This window comes from Somniosus microcephalus, unplaced genomic scaffold, assembly GCF_052327205.1.
Source record: "Somniosus microcephalus isolate GS21.2 unplaced genomic scaffold, FLI_Smic_1.0 unresolved_chr1, whole genome shotgun sequence".
NCBI lineage: Eukaryota > Metazoa > Chordata > Chondrichthyes > Squaliformes > Somniosidae > Somniosus > Somniosus microcephalus.
This window is the reverse complement of record NW_028225179.1, coordinates 37174274-37186505: the sequence shown is the minus strand read 5'-3', so window position 1 is coordinate 37186505 and position 12232 is coordinate 37174274. Positions and strand designations below refer to the sequence as shown.

Sequence of the window (12232 nt, the reverse complement as noted above, 5' to 3'; positions counted from 1 at the left end):
GGTACACTGTCAGGGTAATGTAGAGGGAGCTCTGTATTGTACCTGTCCCCGGGAGTGCTCGATGATGACACTGGGTGTAAAGTGGGGGTACACTGTCAGGGTAATGTAGAGGGAGCTCTGTATTGTACCTGCCCCCGGGAGCGCTCGATGCTGACACTGGGTATAAAGTGGGGGTACACTGTAAGGGTAATGTAGAGGGAGCTCTGTATTGTACCTGCCCCCGGGAGCGCTCGATGCTGACACTGGGTATAAAGTGGGGGTACACTGTCAGGGTAATTACCTGACAATGTCATGCTGACATTGAGGTGAGGGGTTAGTAGAGGGTTGTAGACAGAGCAGATGTAGGTTTGATTGAATGTCGCTCTGATATGTAGCTGGCTCGTGAGGCCGATCAGTCCGTCGTCGTTGCTGGAGTTGGTGGTGTGTGCCATGGTTGTGTAGTTCACTCCGACGTCCGTGTGCCAATGTACAGAGGCGGCCGGATACCCTCCCGACACGGTGCAAGTCAGGTGGTAAAGGATGGTGTTGTTTTCGCTACAGTCGGCCGACAGATTAATGTGAGGTAGGGAGTACGGAGCTGTAACAGAGAGTAGAAAGTGAACAGGCTAAACTCTGAGAGTCAGTGCCCGTGGGGACCCGTACCCCAGGGAGAGTTGGTGCCCGCGGGGACCCGTACCCCGGGGAGAGTCGGTGCCCGTGGGGACCCGTACCCCGGGGAGAGTCGGTGCCCACGGGGACCCGTACCCCGGGGAGAGTCGGTGCCCACGGGGACCCGTACCCCGGGGAGAGTCGGTGCCCGTGGGGACCCGTACCCCGGGGAGAGTCGGTGCCCACGGGGACCCGTACCCCGGGGAGAGTCGGTGCCCGCGGGGACCCGTACCCCGGGGAGAGTCGGTGCCCGCGTTGACCCGTACCCCGGGGAGAGTTGGTGCCCACGGGGACCCGTACCCCAGGAAGAGTCGGTGCCCGCAGGGACCCGTACCCCGGGGAGAGTCGGTGCCCGTGGGGACCCGTACCCCAGGGAGAGTCAGTGCCCATGAGGACCGTACCCTGGGGAGAGCCGGAGCCCGTGGGGACCCGTACCCCAGGGAGAGTCGGTGCCCGCGTTGACCCGTACCCCGGGGAGAGTCGGTGCCCACGGGGACCCGTACCCCGGGGAGAGTCGGTGCCCACGGGGACCCGTACCCCAGGGAGAGTTGGTGCCCGCGGGGACCCGTACCCCAGGGAGAGTTGGTGCCCGCGGGGACCCGTACCCCGGGGAGAGTCGGTGCCCACGGGGACCCGTACCCCGGGGAGAGTCGGAGCCCGTGGGGACCCATGCCCCGGGGAGAGTCGGTGCCAGTGAGGACCCGTACCCCGGGGAGAGTCAGTGGCTGCGGGGAACCGTACCCCGGGGAGAGTCAGTGCCCGTGGGGACCCGTACCTCGGGGAGAGTCGATGCCCGCGGGGACCCGTACCCCGGGGAGAGTCAGTGCCCGCGGGGACCCATACCCCGGGGAGAGTCAGTGCCCGTGGGGAACCGTACCCCGGGGAGAGTCAGTGCCCGTGGGGACCCGTACCCCGGGGAGAGTCAGTGCCCGCGGGGAACCGTACCCCGGGGAGAGTCAGTGCCCGCGGGGACCCGTACCCCGGGGAGAGTCGGTGCCCACGGGGACCCGTACCCCGGGGAGAGTCTGTGTCCGTGGGGACCTGTACCCCGGGGAGACACGGCGCCCGCGGGGACCCGTACCCCGGGGAAAGTCGGCGCAAGTGGGGACCCGTACCCCGGGGAGAGTCGGTGCCCATGGGGACCCATATCCCGAGGAGAGTCGGTGCGTGCGGGGACCCGTACCCCGGGGAGGGTCGGTGCTTGCGGATCCTCCGGGACTGACCTGTGACCTGAAGCCGCGTGTTCCCCTGTCCATATTTGGGATTGGTCTTGACGAAGGCTCGGTAGGTTCCAGTGTCTGTGATCCTCACGCCGCTCAGCACGAGGGCGCAGTTTCCGTCGGAGGCGTTGCCGTGAAGGGTCCGCGTGCGGTTCACGAACTCAGCATCCACCTTGTCTCGCTGCTCCTGTCCATGGTAGTAGCTGTAGACGGTGCGTTCTGTCTCCGGTTCAGCCACCTTCATCCAGTGGATGATGAAGTCTGGCGCGAAGTACTGAGCGGGCACAAAGGCGCAGTCCAAGATGGCGTCCTGCCCGAGCACGGCCCACGATGTCGGGGGAACGCGCACCTCCAAGCCTCCTGCAGTAAGATCAGGCAGAGATCAATCCCAGCAACGGAGAACTCCGTCCCCACTCCTGACTCCCCACGGGCACCGACTCTCCACGAGGTAAGGGTCCCCGCGGGCACCGACTCTCCCCAGGGTACGGGTCCCCACGGGCGCCGACTCTCCCCGGGGTACGGGTCCCCCACGGGCCCCGGCTCTCCCCGGGGTACGGGTCCCCACGGGCGCCGACTCTCCCCGGGGTACGGGTCCCACACGGGCCCCGGCTCTCCCCGGGGTACGGGTCCCCGCGGGCGCTCACTCTCCCCGGGGTACGGGTCCCCCATGGGCCCCGGCTCTCCCCAGGGTACGGGTCCCCGCGGGCGCTGACTCTCCCCGGGGTACGGGTCCCCGTGCACACCGACTCTCCCCGGGGTACGGGTCCCCACGGGCTCCGACCCTCCCCGGGGTACGGGTCCCCACAGGTGCCGACTCTCCCCGGGGTACGGGTCTCCACGGGCACCGACTCTCCCCGGGGTACGGGTCCTCTCGGGCTCCGACTCTCCCCGGGGTACAGGTCCCCGCGGGCACCGACTCTCCCCGGGTTACGGGTCCCCGCGGGCACCGACTCTCCCCGGGTTACGGGTCCCCGCGGGCACCGACTCTCCCCGGGGTATGGGTCCCCACGGGCACCGACTCTCCCCGGGTTACAGGTCCCCGCGGGCACCGACTCTCCCCGGGTTACGGGTCCCCGCGGGCACCGACTCTCCCCGGGGTATGGGTCCCCACGGGCACCGACTCTCCCCGGGGTACGGGTCCCCACGGGCACCGACTCTCCCCGGGGTACGCGTCCCCACGGGCACTGACTCTCCCCGGGGTATGGGTCCCCACGGGCACCGACTCTCCCCGGGGTACGGGTCCCCACGGGCACCGACTCTCCCCGAGACCTCCCGCACCCCCTGAACCCCTCTGATTTATTACCTGTGGCAGCAGACTGAGCGATGAGGCAGCTGTGGATTAAGGCAGTGACTAGTCTGAGAGCAGCGTCTGGAACAAGAGACAGAGAGAGAAACGGTCAGTCACTGTAGCAGTCGCGATGTCCAGCGGCCTGAGGTGACCCATCCCTCAGGACCCTCTGGCCTCCATCCATCCTATTGACCATGAGCCGCCCTTTGACTATCATTCTCCCCTGGCCAGAGTCTCGCACTGACTTGACTCTGGTCGCTTGGCCCCCCAATGCATGCGAGTCTCGCCAGGATATTCGACTATAATGGCATCACCACCGGGCCCCGATCTCGTCCTCGCCCGACACCCGCACACTTTCCCGCCGGGGTGACTGGACAGTGATCGGGAGTGGGGAACGCTGCCTGATTCACCCCCCACTCTCACTAACCCATGGGGCTCTGAGGCCAATAATCGCACACCCCGCACACACCCCCCCACCCCTCGCTCTGGCTGGGTACATCAAAGACTGGTGGACGTATCCCTGGCCCTTCCTGGTGTGTGTGTGTGTGTGTGTGTGTGTGTGGGTGTGTGGGTGTGGGTGTAGGGGGCTCAGTATCCACACCGGGTGAGATAATCTAAACTCAGTTCTGGGGGAATGGAGCCTGGGATCTTGCTGTTCTGTGTGTGGGGCTCAGGACCAATAGAGAAAGGTACTCCTTGCAGTAAAGGCACAAGTGGGTTGATTAACTAAATCACATCGACACTGCCGTGTTGACATTGAGCATTATCTGGGCTCAGAGGTCTGGCGCAGGGTCCGCGGCGGGTCTCAGAGGTGAGGCGCGGTCAGTTTGCGGCCCTTACCTGTCATGGCGGCTGGGGCGGGCGCGGTCTGCGGCCCGGGTCTCGGCGGGGGCCAGGTGTACGCGAGGACCGAGTTGCTTGGAGGTTCTGTGGTGAACCGGTGGCTAATTGTTGGTTTCCTGCATTCCGTCACTTTCCCAAACCGGTTCAGTGACATTCCACCACGGGAACCGGCACACCTCGCCCTGCTCGCTGCTGATTGGCTGGGTCGACGGGCGCTTTGGAACTGGCTGGGGGGGGGGGCAACCGAACCGGCTAGGCAATGCACGGGATCTTCCTCTGTATCTCCGACACTCGCTCCCCTCCACCCACAATCAACCCTTGGGGTCTTCCTCTGTAACCCAGACACCCCCCCCAAATCAACCCTTCGGATCTTCCGCTGTAACACAGACACCCCCTCAAATGGACCCTTGGGATCTTCCTGTGTAACCCAGACACCTCCCCAAATCGACCCCATGGATCTTCCTCTGTAACAGTGACAACCCCCCAAAATTGACCCCTGGGATCTTCCTCTGTAACCCCGACACCTCCCCAAATCGACCCCTGGGATCTTCCTCTGTAACCCCGACACCTCCCCAAATCGACCCCTGGGATCTTCCTCTGTAACACCAACACCTCCCCAAATCGACCCCTGGGATCTTCCTCTGTAACTCCGACACGTCCCCAAATTGACCCCTGGGATCTTCCTCTGTAACCCCGACACCTCCCCAAATCGACCCTTGGGATCTTCCTCTGTAACACCAACACCTCCCCAAATCGACCCCTGGGATCTTCCTCTGTAACCCCGACACCTCCCCAAATCGACCCCTGGAATCTTCCTCTGTAACACCAACACCCCCCCAAATCGACCCCTGGAATCTTCCTCTGTAACCCCGACACACACACACCAATCTACCCCGGGATCTTCCTCTGTAACACCAACACCCCCCAAATCGACCACTGGGATCTTCCTCTGTAACCCCAACACCACCCAAATCGACCCTTGGGATCTTCCTCTGTAACCCCGACACCCCCCCAAATCGACCCGTGGGATCATCCTCTGTAACATCGACACCTCCCCAAATCCACCCCTGGGATCTTCCTCTGTAACACCGACACCTGCCCAAATCGACCCCAGGGATCTTCCACTGTAACCCCGACACCCCCCCAAATTGACCCTTGGGATCTTCCTCTGTAACTCCGACACCGCCCCAAATCGACCCCTGGGATCTTCCTCTGTAACACAGACCCCCCCCCCAAATCGAGCCTTGGGATCTTCCTCTGTAACCCCGACACCCCCGAAATCGATCCCTGGGATCTTCCTCTGTAACACGAACACCTCCCCAAGTCGACCCCTGGGATCTTCCTCTGTAACCCCAACACACACACCACAATCTACCCCTGGGATCTTCCTCTGTAACACCAACACCCCCCCAAATCGACCGTTGGAATCTTCCTCTGTAACCCAGACACCTCCGCAAATCGACCCTTGGGATCTTCCTCTGTAACACCGACACCCCCCCAAATCGACCCTTGGGATCTTCCTCTGTAACACCAACACCTCCCCAAACCGACCTTTGGGATCTTCCTCTGTAACACCAACACCTCCCCAAATCGACCCCTGGGATCTTCCTCTGTAACCCCGACTGCCCCCGAAATCGACCCTTGGGATCTTCCTCTGTAACCCAGACACCTCTGCAAATCGACCCCGGGATCTTCCTCTGTAACACTGATACCCCCCCAAATCGACCCTTGGGATCTTCCTCTGTAACACCAACACCCCCCCAAATCGACCCTTGGGATCTTCCTCTGTAACCCAGACACCTCCGCAAATCGACCCGTGGGATCTTCCTCTGTAACCCCGACAGCCCCCCAAAATCGACCCTTGGGATCTTCCTCTGTAACTCCGACACCTCCCCAAATCGACCCCTGGAATCTTCCTCTGTAACCCCAACACCTCCCCAAATCGACCCGTGGGATCTTCCTCTGTAACACCAACACCCCCCCAAATCGACCCCTGGGAACTTCCTCTGTAACACCGACACCCCCCCAAATCGACCCTTGGGATCTTCCTCTGTAACCCCGACAGCCCCCCAAAATCGACCCTTGGGATCTTCCTCTGTAACTCCGACACCTCCCCAAATCGACCCCTGGAATCTTCCTCTGTAACCCCGACACCTCCCCAAATCGACCCGTGGGATCTTCCTCTGTAACCCCGACACCCCCCCAAATCGACCCCTGGGAACTTCCTCTGCAACACCAACACCCCCCCAAATCGACCCTTGGGATCTTCCTCTGTAACATCGACACGTCCCCAAATCCACCCCTGGGATCTTCCTCTGTAACCCCGACACCTCTCCAAATCGACCCTTGGGATCGTCCTCTGTAACACCAACACCCCCCCAAAAATTGACCCTTGGGATCTTCCTCTGTAACCCCGACAGCCCCCCAAAATCGACCCTTGGGATCTTCCTCTGTATCCCCGACTCCCCCCCAAATCGACCCCTGGAATCTTCCTCTGTAACCCCGACACCTCCCCAAATCGACCCCTGGGATCTTCCTCTGTAACATCAACACCTCCCCAAATCGACCCCTGGAATCTTCCTCTGTAACCCCGACACCTCCCCAAATCCACCCCTGGGATCTTCCTCTGTAACCCCGACACCTCCCCAAATCGACCCCTGGGATCTTCCTCTGTAACACCGACACCTCCCCAAATCGACCCCTGGAATCTTCCTCTGTAACACCAACACCTCCCCAAATTGACCCTTGGGATCTTCCTCTGTAACTCCGACACCCCGCCAAATTGACCCCTGGGATCTTCCTCTGTAACACAGACCCCCCCCAAATCGACCCTTGGGATCTTCCTCTGTAACCCCGACACCCCCCGAAATCGATCCCTGGGATCTTCCTCTGTAACACGAACACCTCCCCAAATCGACCCCTGGGATCTTCCTCTGTAACCCAGACACCTCCGCAAATTGACCCCTGGGATCTTCCTCTGTAACACCGACACCCCCCCAAATCGACCCTTGGGATCTTCCTCTGTAACCCAGACACCTCCGCAAATTGACCCCTGGGATCTTCCTCTGTAACACCGACACCCCCCCAAATCGACCCCTGGAATCTTCCTCTGTAACACCAACACCCCCCCAAATCGACCCGTGGGATCATCCTCTGTAACATCGACACCTCCCCAAATCCACCCCTGGGATCTTCCTCTGTAACACCGACACCTGCCCAAATCGACCCCAGGGATCTTCCACTGTAACCCCGACACCCCCCTAAATCGACCCTTGGGATCTTCCTCTGTAACCCAGACACCTCCGCAAATCGACCCCTGGGATCTTCCTCTGTAACACCAACACCTCTCCAAATCGACCCCTGGGATCTTCCACTGTAACCCCGATACCCCTCCAAATCGACCCTTGGGATCTTCCTCTGTAACCCAGACACCTCCGCAAATCGACCCCAGGGATCTTCCACTGTAACCCCGACACCCCCCCAAATCGACCCCTGGAATCTTCCTCTGTAACCCAGACACCTCCGCAAATCGACCCCTGGGATCTTCCTCTGTAACCCCGACACCCCCCCAAATCGACCCTTGGGATCTTCCTCTGTAACCCAGACACCTCCGCAAATCGACCCCTGGGATCTTCCTCTGTAACACCGACACCCCCCCAAATCGACCCTTGGGATCTTCCTCTGTAACACCAACACCTTCCCAAACCGACCTTTGGGATCTTCCTCTGTAACACCAACACCTCCCCAAATCGACCCTTGGGATCTTCCTCTGTAACCCCGACAACCCCCCAAATCGACCCTTGGGATCTTCCTCTGTAACCCCGACACCCCCCCCCAAATTGACCCTTGGGATCTTCCTCTGTTACACTGAAACCCCCCAAATCGACCCTTGGGATCTTCCTCTGTAACCCGACCCCCCCCCAAATCGACGCTTGGGATCTTCCTCTGTAACCCGACACCCACCCAAATCGACCCCTGGGATCTTCCTCTGTAACCCAGACACCCCCCCAAATCGACCCCTGGGAACTTCCTCTGTAACACCGACACCTCCCCAAACCGACCCTTGGGATCTTCCTCTGTAACGCCGACACCTCCCCAAATCGACCCCTGGGATCTTCCTCTGTAACACCAACACCTCCCCAAATCGACCCCTGGGATCTTCCTCTATAACCCCGACACCTCCCCAAATTGACCCCTGGGATCTTCCTCTGTAACACCAGCACCTCACCAAATCGACCCTTGGGATCTTCCTCTGTAATACCAACACCTCCCCAAATCGACCCTTGGGATCTTCCTCTGTAACACCAACACATCCCCAAATCGACTCTTGGGATCTTCCTCTGTAACCCTGACACCCCCCCAAAATCGACCCTTGGGATCTTCCTCTGTAACCCCGACACCCCCCGCAAATGGACCCTTGCGATCTTCCTCTGTAACACTGACACCCCCCAAATCGACCCCTGGGATCTTCCTCTGTAACTCCGACACGTCCCCAAATTGACCCCTGGGATCTTCCTCTGTAACCCCGACACCTCCCCAAATCGACCCTTGGGATCTTCCTCTGTAACACCAACACCTCCCCAAATCGACCCCTGGGATCTTCCTCTGTAACCCCGACACCTCCCCAAATCGACCCCTGGAATCTTCCTCTGTAACACCAACACCCCCCCAAATCGACCCCTGGAATCTTCCTCTGTAACCCCGACACACACACACCAATCTACCCCGGGATCTTCCTCTGTAACACCAACACCCCCCAAATCGACCACTGGGATCTTCCTCTGTAACCCCAACACCACCCAAATCGACCCTTGGGATCTTCCTCTGTAACCCCGACACCCCCCCAAATCGACCCGTGGGATCATCCTCTGTAACATCGACACCTCCCCAAATCCACCCCTGGGATCTTCCTCTGTAACACCGACACCTGCCCAAATCGACCCCAGGGATCTTCCACTGTAACCCCGACACCCCCCCAAATTGACCCTTGGGATCTTCCTCTGTAACTCCGACACCGCCCCAAATCGACCCCTGGGATCTTCCTCTGTAACACAGACCCCCCCCCCAAATCGAGCCTTGGGATCTTCCTCTGTAACCCCGACACCCCCGAAATCGATCCCTGGGATCTTCCTCTGTAACACGAACACCTCCCCAAGTCGACCCCTGGGATCTTCCTCTGTAACCCCAACACACACACCACAATCTACCCCTGGGATCTTCCTCTGTAACACCAACACCCCCCCAAATCGACCGTTGGAATCTTCCTCTGTAACCCAGACACCTCCGCAAATCGACCCTTGGGATCTTCCTCTGTAACACCGACACCCCCCCAAATCGACCCTTGGGATCTTCCTCTGTAACACCAACACCTCCCCAAACCGACCTTTGGGATCTTCCTCTGTAACACCAACACCTCCCCAAATCGACCCCTGGGATCTTCCTCTGTAACCCCGACTGCCCCCGAAATCGACCCTTGGGATCTTCCTCTGTAACCCAGACACCTCTGCAAATCGACCCCGGGATCTTCCTCTGTAACACTGATACCCCCCCAAATCGACCCTTGGGATCTTCCTCTGTAACACCAACACCCCCCCAAATCGACCCTTGGGATCTTCCTCTGTAACCCAGACACCTCCGCAAATCGACCCGTGGGATCTTCCTCTGTAACCCCGACAGCCCCCCAAAATCGACCCTTGGGATCTTCCTCTGTAACTCCGACACCTCCCCAAATCGACCCCTGGAATCTTCCTCTGTAACCCCAACACCTCCCCAAATCGACCCGTGGGATCTTCCTCTGTAACACCAACACCCCCCCAAATCGACCCCTGGGAACTTCCTCTGTAACACCGACACCCCCCCAAATCGACCCTTGGGATCTTCCTCTGTAACCCCGACAGCCCCCCAAAATCGACCCTTGGGATCTTCCTCTGTAACTCCGACACCTCCCCAAATCGACCCCTGGAATCTTCCTCTGTAACCCCGACACCTCCCCAAATCGACCCGTGGGATCTTCCTCTGTAACCCCGACACCCCCCCCAAATCGACCCCTGGGAACTTCCTCTGCAACACCAACACCCCCCCAAATCGACCCTTGGGATCTTCCTCTGTAACATCGACACGTCCCCAAATCCACCCCTGGGATCTTCCTCTGTAACCCCGACACCTCTCCAAATCGACCCTTGGGATCGTCCTCTGTAACACCAACACCCCCCCAAATCGACCCTTGGGATCTTCCTCTGTAACACCAACACCCCCCCAAATCGACCCCTGGGAACTTCCTCTGTAACACCGACACGTCCCCAAATCCACCCCTGGGATCTTCCTCTGTAACACCAACACCTCCCCAAATCGACCCCTGGGATCTTCCTCTGTAACCCCGACACCCCCAAAAATTGACCCTTGGGATCTTCCTCTGTAACCCCGACAGCCCCCCAAAATCGACCCTTGGGATCTTCCTCTGTATCCCCGACTCCCCCCCAAATCGACCCCTGGAATCTTCCTCTGTAACCCCGACACCTCCCCAAATCGACCCCTGGGATCTTCCTCTGTAACATCAACACCTCCCCAAATCGACCCCTGGAATCTTCCTCTGTAACCCCGACACCTCCCCAAATCCACCCCTGGGATCTTCCTCTGTAACCCCGACACCTCCCCAAATCGACCCCTGGGATCTTCCTCTGTAACACCGACACCTCCCCAAATCGACCCCTGGAATCTTCCTCTGTAACACCAACACCTCCCCAAATTGACCCTTGGGATCTTCCTCTGTAACTCCGACACCCCGCCAAATTGACCCCTGGGATCTTCCTCTGTAACACAGACCCCCCCCAAATCGACCCTTGGGATCTTCCTCTGTAACCCCGACACCCCCCGAAATCGATCCCTGGGATCTTCCTCTGTAACACGAACACCTCCCCAAATCGACCCCTGGGATCTTCCTCTGTAACCCAGACACCTCCGCAAATTGACCCCTGGGATCTTCCTCTGTAACCCAGACACCTCCGCAAATTGACCCCTGGGATCTTCCTCTGTAACACCGACACCCCCCCAAATCGACCCTTGGGATCTTCCTCTGTAACACGAACACCTCCCCAAATCGACCCCTGGGATCTTCCTCTGTAACCCAGACACCTCCGCAAATTGACCCCTGGGATCTTCCTCTGTAACACCGACACCCCCCCAAATCGACCCCTGGGATCTTCCTCTGTAACATCAACACCTCCCCAAATCGACCCCTGGAATCTTCCTCTGTAACCCCGACACCTCCCCAAATCCACCCCTGGGATCTTCCTCTGTAACCCCGACACCTCCCCAAATCGACCCCTGGGATCTTCCTCTGTAACACCGACACCTCCCCAAATCGACCCCTGGAATCTTCCTCTGTAACACCAACACCTCCCCAAATTGACCCTTGGGATCTTCCTCTGTAACTCCGACACCCCGCCAAATTGACCCCTGGGATCTTCCTCTGTAACACAGACCCCCCCAAATCGACCCTTGGGATCTTCCTCTGTAACCCCGACACCCCCCGAAATCGATCCCTGGGATCTTCCTCTGTAACACGAACACCTCCCCAAATCGACCCCTGGGATCTTCCTCTGTAACCCAGACACCTCCGCAAATTGACCCCTGGGATCTTCCTCTGTAACACCGACACCCCCCCAAATCGACCCTTGGGATCTTCCTCTGTAACCCAGACACCTCCGCAAATTGACCCCTGGGATCTTCCTCTGTAACACCGACACCCCCCCAAATCGACCCCTGGAATCTTCCTCTGTAACACCAACACCCCCCCAAATCGACCCGTGGGATCATCCTCTGTAACATCGACACCTCCCCAAATCCACCCCTGGGATCTTCCTCTGTAACACCGACACCTGCCCAAATCGACCCCAGGGATCTTCCACTGTAACCCCGACACCCCCCTAAATCGACCCTTGGGATCTTCCTCTGTAACCCAGACACCTCCGCAAATCGACCCCTGGGATCTTCCTCTGTAACACCAACACCTCTCCAAATCGACCCTGGGATCTTCCACTGTAACCCCGATACCCCTCCAAATCGACCCTTGGGATCTTCCTCTGTAACCCAGACACCTCCGCAAATCGACCCCAGGGATCTTCCACTGTAACCCCGACACCCCCCCAAATCGACCCCTGGAATCTTCCTCTGTAACCCAGACACCTCCGCAAATCGACCCCTGGGATCTTCCTCTGTAACCCCGACACCCCCC

General features: G+C 59.5%; 1 protein-coding gene across 1 annotated transcript in view; it reads right to left on the bottom strand.

Annotated features, from left to right (window-relative positions):
- LOC147094629 (CD276 antigen homolog) overlaps nucleotides 1-4780 on the bottom strand; it is a 36708-nt gene extending 31928 nt beyond the window's left edge. Inside the window, exons 1-4 of the mRNA XM_085974460.1 lie at nucleotides 3997-4780; nucleotides 3172-3237; nucleotides 1872-2228; nucleotides 281-577 (exon numbers count right to left, since the gene is read on the bottom strand). Of these exons, the coding sequence (XP_085830586.1) occupies nucleotides 281-577; nucleotides 1872-2228; nucleotides 3172-3237; nucleotides 3997-4453 (1177 nt within the window). The 5' untranslated portion in view covers nucleotides 4454-4780. The remainder of the gene's footprint in view (nucleotides 1-280; nucleotides 578-1871; nucleotides 2229-3171; nucleotides 3238-3996) is intronic.
- Nucleotides 4781-12232: the final 7452 nt, after the last annotated feature.